At 47.3% G+C, this 18,592-nt stretch overlaps 1 protein-coding gene across 6 annotated transcripts in view; it reads right to left on the bottom strand.

The window, feature by feature from the left end:
- Positions 1-18,592, bottom strand: part of LOC147267347 (band 4.1-like protein 1) — an 82,512-nt gene that overhangs the window by 9,546 nt on the left and 54,374 nt on the right. For 2 of the 6 annotated variants that reach the window (XM_086197646.1, XM_086197656.1), the window contains exons 5-15: positions 16,079-16,121; positions 15,866-15,941; positions 15,319-15,537; positions 14,423-14,510; positions 14,172-14,324; positions 11,668-11,765; positions 11,061-11,236; positions 7,004-7,230; positions 6,756-6,791; positions 5,837-5,881; positions 4,905-5,054 (exon numbers count right to left, since the gene is read on the bottom strand). In XM_086197646.1, the coding sequence (XP_086053772.1) occupies positions 4,905-5,054; positions 5,837-5,881; positions 6,756-6,791; positions 7,004-7,230; positions 11,061-11,236; positions 11,668-11,765; positions 14,172-14,324; positions 14,423-14,510; positions 15,319-15,537; positions 15,866-15,941; positions 16,079-16,121 (1,311 nt within the window). Of the gene's footprint in view, positions 1-1,716; positions 3,046-3,271; positions 3,359-4,904; positions 5,055-5,836; positions 5,882-6,755; positions 6,792-7,003; positions 7,231-11,060; positions 11,237-11,667; positions 11,766-14,171; positions 14,325-14,422; positions 14,511-15,318; positions 15,538-15,865; positions 15,942-16,078; positions 16,122-18,592 lie in introns of all 6 variants that reach the window. The other 4 variants (XM_086197606.1, XM_086197616.1, XM_086197627.1 and 1 more) reach the window with 4 other exon arrangements.

Consider the following 18,592-nt stretch of genomic DNA (forward strand, 5'->3'; position numbering starts at 1 on the left):
AAAATACCTGCTATCCGGACTTACGGTACATGAAGAACAAAATACCACTACTCATGGTTCTATGTTCTCCAAAACAGTTGTCAGTCTACCCTCTAGAAGAGAGTTCATTATCACAGATTAGGGTTAACGATACACTCAGAGTCCACCCTTATTCTGAAAATGATGAGATCCTGACTTTAACAAGTGTCATTACTTGTTACTTGTTGCACTTTGTAGTTTGGCCTTGGTGTCTCGCAGTCTCTCTGTGTTTCCACAGATCCACCGGAGCCCCAACCGCCGCCTGCATCACCCCCCCCCCCCCTCTTATTCCCTACTGTTACACCGGCCTGCGCTCCCCTTCCATGAACCAGTCTGCCATCCAGTCCCCCATCAAGCTGGCTTGCTCTCCCTGCCTCCCCTTCCATGAACCAGTCTGCCATCCAGTCCCCCATCAAGCTGGCTTGCTCTCCCTGCCTCCCCTACCAGAAGCTTCCTTCTTCAGCTGTTATTAACATTTCCATGTTTCCCACATTCTGCATTGTAAACTGTTTTCTTGTCTGTAACAACATCTACTGCACGTCTGTCCGTCCTGGGTGAGGGATCCCTCCTCTGTTGCTCACCCTGAGGTTTCTCAGATTTTTCCCTGTTAAAAGGGTTTTCTATGGAGTTTTTCCTCAGTCGATGTGAGGGTCTAAGGGCAGAGGATGTTGTTATGATGCCATGAAGCCTGGAGACAAACTGGTGGTGAAAACGGGCTCTACAAATAAAATTGCCTTGCCTTGCCTTGCCTCATGAAATCAGCTGAGTCAGAATGTTTTTATATTCAGAATTAGAGAAAAACCGGAATAAGAGGCTGTTGTCAGTTGTCAGTGTGCTTTATTAATATTCAGAACTAAAGGGAAATAACAAAATCTATCGAGACGGTCACTGCTGCATAGACTGTGGGACGAAATCACCAACATACGTGCAGTTAAAGACTGAACTCATCCACAGGCCGAGTCGTTACGCCGCAATCAGGAGGTGATCAAAAGGGGTAAATATACAAAGGTAATTAAATAAAGACGCATTCGTAACGCATCCAACATTTTATCAACTAATTTAGGTCTACGTTTGTGTTTGTTTCAATTACTTTTGCATTAAATACATAATTAGGTATGTTTTCATGTGACAGTTTTGGCCCTCCATAACTTTGTGTGACAGAAAGAGTAATAGTAATAATGCGCCTCAATAATGAGAGACCACTTCTATTTTCCCAGTCGGGAGGCCAACACGCTTAGTTTGTCAAAATCATTTCCAGCCTGAAAACGGCAGTGAGGTCAAGAATCACCAGAGCAACGATAATAGCGGGCCTGACGGTCCTCGCCACCCTCTGACAGGCGACGACGTGCGCTGGGAGGAAATTTGAAGCTCAAACAACTAAACCATGAGATGCTAATCTTTCAAATTCACAGCCAGTGGTGAGCTGCACAGATTTGCCAGACAGCTGGTTTGTGATGAGGGGATCAATTGGGTGGCAGGAGGAGGTCCCAACTGTTTAGGGGCAACAGGACTGATTTGTGTTTTGCCACCAGGACGCAGCAAAAGCAGCTCCAACTGCTCTCCTCAGACAGCTGAAATGGATGAGTGTCTGAGTCACTGAAAACGAAGGAAAAAGACAAAAATGGCGTGCAAGTCTGTCTGAAGCTCATGCGATGCTTTATTTCCAATGAGTGACTAGCAGATGCCAAGCACAGTTACCGAGTGTCTCTTCTTGGCTGCTTCCAGGCTCGGCTCCCGGCCCACATTTCGGCTGTTCCTCAGTATCAACCCAGACTCTCTGACCTTCTGTGTTTTCACTGGCGGCGCTGGAGGAGCAATTTTGGGAAGCACTGAGATCTTTGAGCCAAACAAGTGACTTTCTGCGGGCCCTCGATAGGACTGATCATCGGGATGCTCCTGCTTGGAGAGGCCCTCCGAGTCGGCGTGGTGGAAGCTGGAGACGTCGGTCCAGTTGATGTCTGAGGGTCCCTCCGGAGAGCCCACCGACCAGCGGTATTCTCTTCTGATGACCCGTGTGAGCTCGTCCTGGCCTGTCCTGTCCTTCTCATCCTTACAAGCTATGCTCTTTGACCGCTCGGGCTTAAGGGGAACAATCCTGGTGATTTCAGACTGGTAGCTTCCTGACAGGCGGTGGAGGGACGTTCTCTGACCTCCCAGGAAACCCTCCATGTCCTCTCCCCCAGAACTGCTGATCTTCCTCTCGTGCGTCCTGACCTGACGCAGTTTTACCTCTGCTAGCTCTTTGTTGTCAATAAATCCCCTTCCCCTTACCTTCATCACACACTCCCCTTTCACCCCCACTACTGAGCTCTCGTGGTCGGCCTTGGCGGGCCCGTTCACTGGGCCTACATCCACTCCTGCAGGCCCTTTTACCTGCTCTGTGTCTTGACTGGAGGCATCCTTACTTCCGGTGGATGTATCCTCTCTGCAGACCCTCCCCGATCCCTGATCAGCTTTCATCACTACCAACGATGACTCAACATGATTCCCTGTGTCAGAGGACTTCTCTGGACTGTTGTCTGGCTCGGAGCCAGAGTTTTCTTCCTCTTCCTCAGTGGAATCGCCGCCTCCTTTCCGGTAGATGAGCTCTGCAGGCATCCCCAGGTTCAAGCTCTGGGGTCTCCTCTTTTTCCTCGGCTTCGGTGCAGTGCGTTCCTTTATCTGGTTCAAGCCTGGGGACACATTACTCTTTGCCTCGGGGTCTTGCGATGCTGTAGTCTGAGATTTGTCTTGAGAGACGTCTGCACTCTCAGATAGCTGGATCACAAAACGGCTCTTGCTAGTGGGCCACGGCTCAGAGCCCACATCCACGGACGATTGCGGTGATGGAAATTCATCAATATGGCTTTTCATTTCTTTTCTGTCAGACCCCGTTGCCTCGATATGTATCATCTTGGCAACATCTATCTGCTTTTCCTGCTTCTTTTTCTCCCATGAGGAGTCAGACGCGTGCTTTCCTTTCGCCTTCCAGTCATGGTCTTGCTGATATGTTTCTTGTTTTTCAATCAATACCCACTCCTCAGAGCCCTACATGTTGGCATAGATTAAACACAGTTAGACATGGCGAGCACAGCTGCTGCAAATCATGAGATCTCCACAACCACACATGCAGTCTTTTTAGAAATGAATTGTGCCATATGCCCTTGTGTTTTCTTAGAAAAGACAGCAAAGACATATCAATTCACCAAAGCGCAAATGTACAAAATACTGCACAAATATGGCACGAAAGAAGAGAGAGAGAGAGAAGTGCAACCTCAGGTGATGTCACCAGACTCCTCTGGATGAGCCCCTCAACAGACAGGCTGTTGACAGGGTCCTTTCCAGCCACGCGGCCCACCGACTGGCAACACCAGGGAGAAGAAGGTTAAGAGGAGAAGGAAGAACAGCCGTTAGAGCTCTGAGGGGACAGTGACACCGGGAGGAGGAGTTAATCTGACAGAGCCTGCAAACGCAAGCCCAAGACAGACTTGATAGGTATTTACACTAACCAAGGAGCTGTGTTAGCAGCGCACCATGGGGGGGCTACCTAGACTCCCTCTAAGATGATTTGGGAGGTTTATTAAAGGTGCAGTTCAGATGCACGTCTGTCGATGCTGATTCCAACACCAGGACTGCTTTTCTCGATTCTTATCACAGCGCTTCTTATTAAAAGATCAAACACATGAACAAATGCCTTCATTAAAAGTATTCCAGAGCAATTCATTTGAATACATGCAAGGAGCGGTCACCAGAGTGTCAGGACACGCTCAGGGTTGGGTTCAAGCTATGGAACTGACCCTGGATCTGTTTGTTCATCGGCACCATCGCGCCAACCTCTGATGTGTGAACAGAGCCAGTATCAGAACCCGATGACGGGATTCCCCACTGCTGTCCTGTCCCAAGTTGGAATTGGCTTCAATACACAGCCCTGAGTAGAGGATGAGCCATCCAACATCTCGGTGGCCTTTCAAGTGAAGATCTTTTGATTTCGATCAAAAATTACAGATAACAATAGATGTCTACATAATTAAAACAGGGAGACAAGACTAAAATAGGAAACATGTATTTTTCATTTCTCGGCTCTTTAAAAGAACTTCCTGTGTGCTGACAGCTCCCACATCCACATCAGCAGACATTTGCAATGCAAATGTTTTTTTTACATCAAAGTGCTGAGTTCCAGTGAGTCTCTGGCAAACAGCGGCAAGACTTCCCCTGCCTGCGCCTGTCACTCAAACAGAATAATACCCCTCCTCCTTTCCTGGAGTGACATGACACACGGCGGATTACGCTTCCCGCCACAGACAACGCGTGACATTCTGAGGGTATCATCTGATTGTCTGACTGAAGACAGCAAAGAGAGGTACGTTATCTGGAATCTTCAATCACTTAATTACCAAATGTGATCAAAGCTCAAGAGCTTTAATGATCCATAATAAAGAAAACAGTCTGTTGGGCAATCAAGGGGGAGGGGACTGTATTTTTTAAGTGTCTCACATGGAAAACCATTTGAAACTAATCCTACCAAGATGTCTGAGCACATATTCAAGTGGCTCGGAGATGTTGTCAGACTTATTCTGCGACATATCGTAAACACATCTTGAGAGGAACTGCTCATTTTCCTGTCTGTTCCTGCGAGCAGTGATATCTTTGCACAGGAGACACCTGTTTGCACTGCCAGTGGGATGAAAAATGAAATGAGCACAGCTATCTCCACCAGTCACGCTTGTTTGTTTCTTTTTTTCACAGACATACGATACATGTATCTTCAGGCCTGAATTATTCAAAGATTCTTGAGTCAAGCAGCAAAAAGAAGAATCAACATGACAGCAACCAGACTGGAATATGGATCTTAGACGCCTCAGACACCCGTCTACACACCCAGCCGCCCTCCCGCACCCCCGACTCACAGCCTTCTTCTCAGGAGTGCCGGTTGGAGAGGTCGCTGAAAGGCGCTTCTCACGGTTCATGAGCTTGCTGTTGGGCTCCCTCAGAGCTCTCTTCAGCTCGTTGATGCTGGCCTGGTGCTTCAGCAGGACGTCCTGTGACTTATCCAGGAACTGGAAGGGTGACGAAGGAACAGTGGTTGCACATGAACAGGATGTCACTTCCATCAACAGTGGACAGGCTGAGAGACAGTACACAGGACGTTTATAACGTAAAAGCTTTTAATCATCAACGGTCATTCGTGAAGGTAATCCTGGAAGTCTCATCAACTTCAGTCTCTGTAATAAGCCACAGGCCAATGTAACTTTAGCTTGGATTACAACGATGCGTCATCTCTACGGCACTTTAAATCTCACTGAGTTTTAGTCATGTGACTTCCTGTCTCAGCAGAGTCGACAGGACACACACACACAAGACACACAGGCGTTCTTCAAGAACCAATAAAAAGTTCAAAATCTGACAAATTTTTCCAGGTTTTGCAGCTAACAAATACCTTTTAAAGGAGATTTTTCATTTTGCAAAGGAAACATGTCTTTGGGGCTCAATAACTACAGGGTTGACTAAAGACAGCATCCCTATTAGTGTGTGTGAGTGTGTGTGTGTGTGTGTGAGAGAGAGAGAGAGAGGTTAAGAGCTAATGGACCACACTTCCACAGCAAATGCAACTCCGCCTTGCAACAGGAAAGTGTGGCTGGAGCACTGATGCATCAGCGGTCCATCAATAATGCAAAAGCGTGCTTCGATACAATCTTTTCATCTTTCAGAAAATTCTGTCATAGTTGCCAAAATGTATTTAGAAAAAAAACATTCCATGATCAAAGTTGGCAGATGAAGGCAAATCTCAATCTGAGAAAGACTGTGGAGCAAAGGAAGGGCGGCATAGAGGAACCTGTACCTCCTGCTTGTGCCGAGGAGTGGCCTCCTGGTCCAACTGACACAGCTGAGTTGGGGGAGCGAAACGGGCAAGTAAGCAGTCAAAGGTGAGGGTGCAGGTAGGGGACAGACAGACAGACAGACAGACGGACGGACGGACGGACGGACGGACGGACGGACAGACAGAAAGACTGGATTCAAACACATGTTACAGGACAGAGCTGATTAGACCTTCAGTGAAAACTCCTCCAGTAGAGGACACTGACAAGCTGTAGGAGCTGAGATGTTTGAAGCTGCAAGAATGCTTTTCATCAGTTGAGTCCATTATAATAATTAAGGATGCAAAAAGTCAGTGGTAAAACGTCAAGAGTGATCTGTAAATTTTCCAGCAGAAGTTAGATCAGAAATGTAGGGAATTTTTCTTTGTTTGTTTAGTTGTTTTTTTTTCTGAAAAACAGTGAGAAGTTTTGGTTTAAGTTTATGATAGAATTACCAGTCCAAGTGCACCTGGCATCAAATGAAGAAGACAGAAGATTAAACAAGAACAAAGAACTTCAAGATGACACCTTAAGACTCTCACAGCGAGAGAGAGAGAGCTGTTAAATAACACATTACACAGCCTAAGACCTTTTTATGATTAAATTAGACTTGTAAAGTTGTGGCTTGCTGACAGGCAAACGTTCTTATGCTTTGTTTCTGTCAGTGACGCCGCTCGACAGGGAACCTGCCGGGACGAGTCACCGGTCCGACCCTGGTGCAATGCAGCATTTTTTTTTTTCTCTGATGACAGTGTGTGATGACTGCTACAGTCAGTCAGACTTGTTACAAGGTGAGACAGGCCGAGTGAAATACAGTAGGAGTAGATAAATATAGGGGAGCATGGATGAGCAACGACAGGTAGACACAGACACACAGAGACCAAATCACCAGACATCAAATACCTCCTGTTTACGGTCGACTGGTGAGCCGGCCTCCTCCTTTTGGCCAGCAAGAGACAAGAGAAAGCATGTTAGGAACAGAAAGGGGATTTATGAGCAAAAAGCAGATATGTGAGTGAAGAGGAGGGAGAGAGTGAGCGCTACGCCCCAGCTGCCCGTCACCTGTTTAATCAGCCTCCCTCCATTACTGCTAGTTACCTCTACCACACCATGGACAGTTACAAACGTCTGCATCAGGAGCTCAGCAGTACCATGATTTCTTTCTTCCTGCTCGGGGTGACATCACCATCGTTGTTGTCCGTCTCCGTCTCCTGGCCCTGCTCTTGCTCCTTCTCGTCCTCGTCCTGCTCCAGACTGGGCTCCAGCTCGGTCTCCTGCTCGTCCACAGAGAGGCTGTGGAGGTGCCGCTGCTCGCTGATGCTGTGGTGGGACAAGCCATCATGGTTCTCACACAGAGCAGACACTGGCCGCGAGAACTCTGCCGGAAACAAGAGATGGTGCAAATGCATATTTAGAGCCATTTTAATGAGCAGCACCCTAACACAGCGCCAGTGTGCACAGCCAGTTCACCTGGCGCCCTCCTCAAATGGTGAAGAACAACGTCTACTGGCTACTGGAAACCTGACAATGGTGAGCAGTATGTACCTGTGTCTGTAACAGTGTCCGTACCTGTGTCTGTACCTGTGTCTGTAACAGTGTCCGTACCTGTGTCTGTACCTGCGTCTGTACCTGTGTCTGTAACAGTGTCCGTACCTGCGTCTGTACCTGTGTCTGTAACAGTGTCCGTACCTGTGTCTGTACCTGCGTCTGTACCTGTGTCTGTACCTGCGTCTGTACCTGTGTCTGTAACAGTGTCCGTACCTGTGTCTGTAACAGTGTCCGTACCTGTGTCTGTACCTGCGTCTGTACCTGTGTCTGTACCTGCGTCTGTACCTGTGTCTGTAACAGTGTCCGTACCTGTGTCTGTACCTGTGTCTGTACCTGGGTCTGTAACAGTGTCCGTACCTGTGTCTGTACCTGCGTCTGTACCTGTGTCTGTAACAGTGTCCGTACCTGTGTCTGTACCTGCGTCTGTACCTGTGTCTGTACCTGCGTCTGTACCTGTGTCTGTAACAGTGTCCGTACCTGTGTCTGTACCTGTGTCTGTACCTGTGTCTGTACCTGTGTCCGTACCTGTGTCCGTACCTGCGTCTGTACCTGTGTCTGTAACAGTGTCCGTACCTGTGTCTGTACCTGTGTCTGTAACAGTGTCCGTACCTGTGTCTGTACCTACGTCTGTACCTGTGTCTGTACCTGTGTCTGTAACAGTGTCCGTACCTGTGTCTGTACCTGTGTCTGTACCTGTGTCTGTAACAGTGTCCGTACCTGTGTCTGTACCTGTGTCCGTACCTGTGTCTGTACCTGTGTCTGTACCTGTGTCTGTAACAGTGTCCGTACCTGTGTCTGTACCTGTGTCTGTACCTGTGTCTGTAACAGTGTCCGTACCTGTGTCTGTACCTGTGTCTGTAACAGTGTCCGTACCTGTGTCTGTACCTGTGTCTGTACCTGTGTCGGTACCTGTGTCTGTAACAGTGTCCGTACCTGTGTCTGTACCTGTGTCGGTACCTGTGTCTGTACCTGTGTCTGTAACAGTGTCCGTACCTGTGTCTGTACCTGTGTCTGTACCTGTGTCTGTAACAGTGTCCGTACCTGTGTCTGTACCTGTGTCGGTACCTGTGTCTGTAACAGTGTCCGTACCTGTGTCGGTACCTGTGTCGGTACCTGTGTCTGTAACAGTGTCCGTACCTGGGTCCTTACCTGTGTTCGAAACTGTTTGTGCCTGTGTCCTTACCTGTATCTGTACGTTTATACCTGTATCTGTACCTGTCTGTACCTATGTCCGTACCTGTGTCTGTACCTGTGTCTGTACCTGTGTCGGTACCTGTGTCTGTAACAGTGTCCGTACCTGTGTCTGTACCTGTGTCGGTACCTGTGTCTGTACCTGTGTCTGTAACAGTGTCCGTACCTGTGTCTGTACCTGTGTCGGTACCTGTGTCTGTAACAGTGTCCGTACCTGTGTCCGTACCTGTGTCGGTACCTGTGTCTGTAACAGTGTCCGTACCTGGGTCCTTACCTGTGTTCGAAACTGTTTGTGCCTGTGTCCTTACCTGTATCTGTACGTTTATACCTGTATCTGTACCTGTCTGTACCTATGTCCGTACCTGTTTCTGTACCTGTGTCCGTACGTTTGTACATGTGTCTGTACCTGTGTTTGAACCTGTGTCTGTACGTTTGTACCCGTGTCCATACCTGTGTCTGTACATGTGTACCTGTGTCTGTACGTTTGTACCTGTGTCTGTAACAGTGTCCGTACCTGGGTCCTTACCTGTGTTCGAAACTGTTTGTGCCTGTGTCCTTACCTGTATCTGTACGTTTATACCTGTATCTGTACCTGTCTGTACCTATGTCTGTACCTATGTCCGTACCTGTTTCTGTACCTGTGTCTGTACCTGTGTCTGTACGTTTGTAACTGTGTCTGTATGTTTGTACCCGTGTCCGTACCTGTGTCTGTACATTTGTACCTGTGTCTGTACGTTTGTACCTGTGTCTGTATCTGTGTCTGTACGTTTGTACCTGTGTCTGTACGTTTGTACCTGTGTCTGTACATTTGTACCCGTGTCCATACCTGTGTCTGTATCTGTGTCGGTACGTTTGTACCCGTGTCCGTACCTGTCTCTGTACATTTGTACCTGTGTCTGTACGTTTGTACCTGTGTCTGTACGTTTGTACCTGTGTCTGTCTCAGTATTTCTGTCTGTACCTGTTTGTGTTCTTGTGTGTGAACCTGTACCTGTGCCCATGTCTATACCTGTATGTACGTTCCTGTACCTCAGTGTACCTGTGTCTGTAACTGTGTGTACGGTCTCAGTATTTCTGTCTGTACCTGTTTGTGTTCTTGTGTGTGTACGTTTTTGCTTCTAATGCCAATTCTGATTGTGCGTCTTTAAAAAAATCCTGAAGTATTTTTCAAACCTATGGAAAACTGTTAATAAATCTCAAAATAATTATCTTATTTCACTGTTAGCAACAAAATAAAGCACAAACATGACACCTCTGAATTTGCCTACAGCGCCTCATTGATCTGGAAACCAACTGGAGTCTGGGGGGGTCAGAACGCCTGGCGAGTTACGTGTGAGCTGAAGTCATTTTCAAAGAACTTTTCATGTTACTTTTCCTAAACTGTACTACTGTTCTCTCCAGTACATTAGTGTATCTTTGTACATTCGTTGATCATCAATGTCACTTTGCTCCTGTAAGATGCTTTTAGCTAATTTTGCACAATGGCACACGGATCGCTGGCAGGGATACAAGAAGACAACAGACTGCACGAATGTGAAAACAACACCAGGGCGAGCAAGAGGCGACTGGTAGAGCACGAGGAGAACGCAGCCCACCGTGGGGTGGCTGTGCTGCTCAGCTGTGGGAGCAGAAACCACCAGTAGCCTTATGAGAGAGGACCAACCACAGCTGAGTTTTCTCCTTGTTAGCACAGCAACATCAGGGGAAGAGCTGAGAGCAGATGGCAGCTGAAGACTCTCCAGGGGAGAGACCCAGCGCACACAGCAGGGGGCCCGGGTTGTGGAGGAGGCCGGCGGTCAACCCGTCCATCCAAGGACACTTCTTCAGAAATGAACTTTTAACAACTTTTACACATTTTAGATGGTCGTTTAAATGCCCTCAGCCCTACAGATTGTACTTTCATTTTTAAGGTTTTGTAATGAAGTATTTATTGGTCTGCATTTGACGCTTTTGTCCTCATTTAATCAAAAATGCTCATTAAATCTTAGTTCCTCTCTACACGCACGGTTGACAACACAGAAAATATTGAAATGTTCACCTGTGAAAACAACAGTTCTGCTTTTGGTGTGATTGAAGGAAGTCACACAGGGAACTGTGGACAAGCACAACGAGGTGGAGCCTCGTAGCTCGCGGTTATGTTGGACAGGACTGTTTTTATTCTGTTCATGGTGAAGAGCCAGAGGTGAGAAAGCTGAGATATGAAGAAGGTGAGATGTCTGTAGGGTAGAGACACGAGACAGAGAGAGAGGAGTTCATCTCTCCTTTTGTGTGTGATTAATCTTCCTGTTCCACCTACAACTGCTACCTGTTCATTATATTAGGCCAACACACCCTAAAAATATTATTATTACTAGAGTGATTGTACTTTTACTGGAATTAAGATTTCCACTCCGCTCCCCACCACTGATCGGAGGCAAGATTTGGATTAAGCTGTATTATTGTAAGTGAATAGCTCAATATTGGCTCTCACCTCCATCCAGACTCCTGGAGAGCAGGTACCTCTTGCTGGTGGAGCGCTCGAAGTGCGGCGCCGGCCGGTCTATAAGAGCGCTGGCCTGTCTGGTTTGAGCCTGTGTCCTGCCACTGTAGCGAAACTTTGAACCCATCACCAGGAACCCCTTGGGAGGAGGCTCTGGAGACACAAGCCTGCCACAGCACAAAACTATTCTTACCACATAACTCGTACAGAAAGAAACAGTTTTCCATTACAACTTTGTGTGGATTTTGAGCATTTCCCGCATGTACTGTAGCGCTCCCAGAGGAAGCCATCACATTTGAATGGTCTTCCACAGGCTACGTCATATGTGATCAAGATTTCCTCGGCCGCCCTCTTCAGCAGCTGGAGGATGAAACTGAATTTACAACTTGAGACCTTCAGGTTATGTTGCTAAATCTTTAGTCCTTGTTCCTCCGGTGCAATTCTATGGCGTTGTGGCCTAGACGGAGACACTGCTCGAGCTATAGGGAGGCTCTGCAGTTAACAGCTGAACTAAAGTGTGCTTGATGGAGCTGCACACATAGAAATAGTTTTTCTGCTTTAACAGGTGCTGAACCAAGCAAAACCAATCAATTCTTACCGGAAGAAGGTGTGATGTTCGATGCAGACCTTCCACAGCCTCTTGGCAGCTCTGTGGTTGGGAAGCTTAAAACCGATGGTGCTCTCAAACTGCTCGTACTGCGAGGAGACAGGAATGTAAAGAAGAGGTGAGTGGGAGTTCTGCAGCCTTCAGCGTCTCTGAGACTCCTACGTGAGTGGACTGGCAGCTGAACAACCTCAACCTGCATGCATCACAGCATCTCTAGCTCTGTGTCACAAAATACAGCTCAATATCATAAACATAATTGTAAACCTTATCTTTCACAAATCCACTGCAGTTCAAAGTGCTTTAAAAAAATCAATAAATAAAACCTGAATGCATAGCCAAAGAAATTAAAATTAAATTGAAAATTAATATTGAATTATAACATTGAAAAAGTGAAATAAAAATACTCATCTGACTACAGAGTGCATTAAATAGTGCAGCCTGTTCAAAGTTAGGTGAGGTCCAAAGTAGACATAAGTTTTGAGGTTTCTTTTGAACGTTTCCAGCTAGCAAAAAAATCAGCTTTCACTCATTTCGTCTTCCTGCCTTTGCTGGAAATCTCCAATAATCCGCCGGCACATGGTTGCAGTGTTCTTGGTGGTATGGAGTTAGCAATGTAGCTCACTGGGCACTCAGCAATGTCGCTCACTGGGCACTCAGCAATGTCGCTCACTGGGCACTCAGCAATGTCGCTCACTGGGCACTCAGCAATGTCGCTCACTGGGCACTCAGCAATGTCGCTCACTGGGCAGTCAGCAATGTAGCTCACTGGGCAGTTAGCAATGTAGCTCACTGGGCAGTCAGCAATGTAGCTCACTGGGCACTCAGCAATGTAGCTCACTGGGCAGTCATCAATGTCGCTTGGGCTCGGTATGTGTGGAGAAGTCAACTCTAAATCTTACAGGAAGCCCGTGCAGAGCAGCTGGAACTGGACTTGTGTGTTCTCTCTGCCCTTGGTTGTGTTTTACAACCAAGCTGCAGACTTTTGAATGAGCGTCTCTCTTTTTCTTTGAGAGATCAGTAAAAGGGGTGTTTCAGTCGTGACACAGAGACATTTTACAGCACACCTGCATGAGAGAGAAGAGGCTATGCTACTCAGGAGTGTTGGTCTCCTCTCCTACATGATTGGATGATATTCCTGCAGATGGTACCTGGATATGTGAAAAGGGGGCACCTCCTCTGGGATAGAAAGCATTCACTCAATGCAGTATCAGTATCATCATTGGAATATCTGGCACTTGATCCTTGGATTGTTGTTGTTGCTGTTGTTTGTTTATGCTTGGTTTATTTTCCTCCCTTGTTTTTATTGTTTAAATCTATGTATTTTGCATGGATCCTCCACCATCTGTGCATGTGGGTGTGTTGTCTTTGGATTTCTGTCCATACTTTCATATAGGGTCTGACAATGGCCAGTTGCCATTCAACAAGGGATTATGTGTGTGTCTGTTGCTCACATCCTGCAGTCATCAATGTGAGGTTGCCAGGTAACCAGCGGAGACCTCAGGAACCTTAAAGAGCGACAATGCCGCGGGTGTTGATGCTAATCCTGCAGGCTGCGCGGGCTGTGCAGGTGTAGCTGACAGGAAGGAGAGTTGAGTCGATCCTCTTGTCTGAGTCTTAGCAAGAGAACTAACTTGTGTATTTACCAAAATGAAAGAGTACAAGATTGATTTCAAGCTGCAAATCTGCTTGAGTCTACAGCGCCTCTGACACCCTCGCCTGGACACGCGTCAGGTTTACGTCCAGATGTCCTGCAAATATGCATTCATTCATATTCAGAAAATGTACCTCCTTTGTCCCTCATCTCCTTTCCTGTCACTTCAGTCACTACTATGGTTTTTTGCTGTATCTTGAAAATGAAGGAAGTGTATCATGATGAGACATGACATCATACTGAGGTCATAATGTCACTTAATTTCAGGCCGTTCTAGTCCTCCGCAAGACACACAGACGTGTTTGCAGTTCCAAGTTGGAGATTCAACCGGAGCCCCACTTCCTCTAATGGAACACGACCAAATCGAGTGCAGTGTCACTCCCAGTTCCGACCTGCGTTCCAAGGTAAATCTACGTAGCATCAATGTTAGGTAACGGCCATTAATGACCAAAACACATGTGGAAGCACAGGCACACACACGTGGTTTTCTTGCCACTTGAAGTCAACCCTGACTGTGGCCTGTTCTTCCGGCGAGCTCTTCTAAAACCTCCTTGGATGCTGTGAGCAAGGGAATCGTCCTTGAGTCGTCAAGGTTTCCTTATGTTGATCAGCAAAACTGAACTAGAGAGAATATGATGGCACTTTGCTGGTGCTCATGAGAGCAACCTCTTGACTTCAAAATAAGAGCCAAGACTTCAAAATAAGATCAGTACGTGAGATCATGAACTAATAACACATGTGATGAGAGTAATCCTCTCATTCATGCCTCTGGTCTTAGAGAAGGGAAACAAGTTATGAAAAAAACCCTGTTACCATAACGCAGTGCTGGATGACCTCAGCATACCTCTCCAGGCCGGATCTTGATGTAAAAGTTGCTCCTCTTGTAGGAGATCTTCAGGATCTTCGGCCAGGCAAAGCGGTTGATCCTGAGCCTGTCCCTATATATCAGCAGGCCATTGGCACAGACGCCCAGCATGATGTCGATCCCTTCAGAGTCCTGTAGCCGAAGGGCAGTGAAGACAAAGAAATTACTCGTGACTTATTATCCTGATATCTACATCAATCCAAACTAAAATGACGTCAGAAATGGCCGACCTTAGCGTGATGCAGGTCCACTCCGTACATGGACAGCTTCTTTGCATTCTCCAGGAAGTTAATTTCAGCCTCTGCTGGAGTCATCCCCCTGTGGACAGAGTGATAATCACATCAAAATCAACGCATCATCTTCAATAAAAGCCGATAATCTTACACAGTGGGAGCAGAGTTAGCCCAGTCATATGGCTGATAACGCAATGGACATATGTCCATGACGGTTGCTGTGGAAACGTGATGGCCACCACATGCAGAAAACCCACATTTCATTGAAGGAACACAACAACCTTTTAGAAAAGGTGCTCATTTACCGTCGTCCCCAGAGCCAGATAAGAAGAAAGAGACGCTTCGCTGTACGTGCAGTGAGCTAGTTAGCTTAGCATAATCAATGGTACGGGGTTGTGCAGCATAGCTCTGTCAAATTCACCAAAGTAGTTTTCTCTAAAACTGTCTGTCTGCATTTATACAACAACGACTATTGTAATTTTTACAAACAGGTACATAGCTGGAACTACTTTCTTGACCTGGGGCAGTGATTTCACTCAGCACCTCCAAACTTCAACTTACAGAAACAAAATGTTTGTGGTAGAGGAGCAACTGCTGCAACTAACATGGCCGGCTTTGTATGGGAGGATGAGGAGGATGCTGAACCTCATCTATCTGATCCAGAATACAAGAGAACAGCCTTTTACGTTTTGGAAGCGAAGCAGGCAAGACAGTGGAAGTTTACACAGCCCTCCTGCTACCATGCTAAGCTAACTAGCATTGGTCCCAACTCCTATATGCAGCACGGAGGAGAGAAGGTTCTCTATCTGACTGTCTCATTCTGGGGAGGATGGACAAGTATGTGTATGTATTTTCCAGAAAGCCGGTGTGTTCCTTGAAATGTTCAGTCATACTTGTAGTTTCGGTGGAGCTCCATCACCCTTTCCTCCAGTTCGCGAGTCTGATTGGGCGCGAAGCGGAAATCGCTGGCATAGTCAGAGGCATGCTCGTCCTGGTCATAGTCGCCCAGCTCAGCTTGGACAGTGTAGGAGCCCAGGAGGGCGTGAGTGACGAAGGAGCATGGCAGTCGACCTGACAGCATGTCATCCCTCAGCTGCAGACACAGGTAGTATCTGTCAGACGAGACAAAAGTGGAGGAGAGGAGGGTGTTGGCAGTCAAACAAGGCAAGCTCCAACAAGTATACAGCGCAGTTAATCCATGGCAGTTAGTGGCATTCCAGGTCTATTCCTTGAAAAGAGAGGGATTAGGTTTGCTTAGTGGGGTAAATATGCCATGTAAATTGTTGCAATAGTTTTATGTGCACACACATCGTAGCATTTAAAAGGAAAGGGCAGATCATCTTCGATCTGATGTCCATAGGCATCTTTGACTGACTCTGCCAGCCATCCAGAGCAGTGAGCTGAGGAGGTGGCGAGGGTGTGAGAGCCTAGGGTGACTACCTGGTAATATCCTCTGTGAGCTGAGAAGGGTCTGGAGGGTAGAACTTGACAGAAAAGGCAAAGTTCCACGGAGAGTCTGCAGAGAGAGAATGAAAGGTTAACTGGCCTTTGTCAGGAACATTTTGCCTCGGTTTGTAAGCCAGAAAATCTAATTTCGATACTAAATGATTTTTGAAATATTAATTGACTCTGCATCTTTGGCGAGACACTCACTGCGCATCTGCTTCTTGATCTCCTTGGAGGGGTCCAACCAGTTCTGAAAGACAGAAGGCGGTATTCACACAGGGCAGCTTGGAAACATGGCCAATACACACCCTGGTGTCACATTTTGCTCTAATTGCTGTCAGCGTTCCTAATGAAAGCCCCTCCATATGGTTAAATAAAGAAAGTGAGCTCTCCCCTGCTGAGCTGTTCAAATGTGCAGAGAGCACATTTAATTCAAACATCTGCTTCTTCGTTCTGTTGCTCCATCGCTGCCAGTCGCCTAGCTGCTCCCATCACGACCCATCATGCAGTGAGCTGCTCCGCCAGTAGGGGCACCTCTACTGATGTGACTGCTCATCAGCCGTGCAGAGCGCATCAACTCTGGTGTGATTGAAGCTGTGCCTCATGTGGTGTGGATGTGCAGCGACATAAAGAGTAATGAATTATCAGGGGTAACAGTGTTGGAACATCGACGTTTCCTTCAAGAGAACACGATTGCGAGATCCCACTTAATTTGTATGTCACCAGGTTCATCAGATTTCTTTCTAATTAAGGATCTGCCTCCCTCCGAAGGCTCGTGGGCACCCTGAAATCTCCTCGCCTGTTTCCCTTTGATATTATAACTGCTGTGACAACTGTGGATAACAAATCTATACTCCATCCACCAACGCTCTGGCTGCCCCGTGAGCTCTGATGGCTGAACTACACCAGACACAACTGCTGTGTGCTCGTCGCAGGTCACGTCCTGCTGCACCGAACCTTCTATGCGGTGGCTGGATGTCATGCAGGGATATAAAAAGACAGAAACAACATAGAGCTGTGTAAGAAGGGAACACACAGTGTTTGAACATCATTATTAAAATACCTCGTCCTAGCAACCAAAAAAAGTGTCTCACAAGAGAACATTTTGTCATCAGTAATAAAGTACGCAAGAATGATTAGGCCTACAACTTGTTGACAGGCATTCGGCGATGATTCAGGAAGTAGCCTTCGTGATGTGCTAGTGGTGAAAATTTGACATGAGCTTCCTAATATACCCTTTAATCAACTGACCCACCAGCCCAGCGCTGGGAACGCTGGGAACGCTGGGGCTGCAGCGTGGAGCGTAGCGGCACATACTGCCACTGCCCTGCCTTGTGTTTTTAGTATGTAACTGAAAAATCAACCACATCAAAACGTACGTTAGGCCAAGAGTTCTGTGACCTGTGCTGGCGATTTGAGGAGCCGTAGAGACAAAAATCTCTTTGGAATGAACGAGGAGGTCAGACACTCCTGTTTGTTGAACATTATTTGGTTAAATTGTCCTCAGAGCCACAATTTTCAGTCTACACACATCATTGTAGCAAAAACCAAAGGAAAACTAGGTGTTCACACAGCGCAGGTATTTTCACTGACAGTGTCACTCAATTTGCTTTCACAGGAAGCCGGACGGACCAGTCTACCATCCAGTCCCCCATCAAGCTGGCTTGCTCTCCCTGCCTCCCCTCCCATGAACCAGTCTACCATCCAGTCCCCCATCAAGCTGGCTTGCTCTCCCTGCCTCCCCTCCCATGAACCAGTCTACCATCCAGTCCCCCATCAAGCTGGCTTGCTCTCCCTGCCTCCCCTTCCATGAACCAGTCTACCATCCAGTCCCCCATCAAGCTGGCTTGCTCTCCCTGCCTCCCCTCCCATGAACCAGTCTACCATCCAGTCCCCCATCAAGCTGGCTTGCTCTCCCTGCCTCCCCTCCCATGAACCAGTCTACCATCCAGTCCCCCATCAAGCTGGCTTGCTCTCCCTGCCTCCCCTACCAGAAGCTTCCTTCTTCAACTGTTATTAACATTTCCATGTTTCCTCCATTCTGTGTTATAAACTGTTTTCTTCTCTGTACCAACATATCCTGCACGTCTGTCCCTCCTGGTGAAGGATCCTCCTCCCCTCCTCACCCTGAGGTTTCTCCCATTTTTCCCTGTTAAAGGTTTTCTGTGGAGGTTTTCCTCAGTCGATGTGAGGCTCTGAGGGCAGAGGATGTTGTTATGATGCCATGAAGCCTGGAGACAAACTGGTAGGGAAAACAGGCCACAAAGAAAACTGCCTCGCCTTGCCTTTCCCAGTGACTCCCTTGTTATTCATCTGCAGGAGTTTCAGCAGAATCACTCATTTTTGATCCAACAATGAAATGAAATACATCCACACATTCAGGAGGATCTCAGCGTGAATGGAGCTGATTGGAGTTTCAGTTTGAGGGTAAGAAAGGCCCCTGTTCAAGGGCCTTTCGCCCCACTGAGTCTGTGTGTGACACGTGAAAAGCACTTAGTCATAATGGCTCTTGGCTCACTGAGCTGCACCCTGAGCATTAGCATTTGTCAGAAGGAGCCTGCTAGTTTTTGGACACCTAAGTCATGACCCCAGACCCGTAGCTTCAAAATTAGCATATGTTAGCATTAGCTAATTTGAGGCTTTTGCTTATTTGACGCCTGCAGCAGACCTGACACTCCGAGCTCTAGCGCTAGCGCTTCACCTGATGAACTGGTGTTCCTC

This window comes from Aulostomus chinensis, chromosome 3 (assembly GCF_037954235.1).
Source record: "Aulostomus chinensis isolate RoL2024-O1b breed Wild chromosome 3, RoL_Achi_v1.0, whole genome shotgun sequence".
NCBI classification, from domain to species: Eukaryota; Metazoa; Chordata; class Actinopteri; order Syngnathiformes; family Aulostomidae; genus Aulostomus; species Aulostomus chinensis.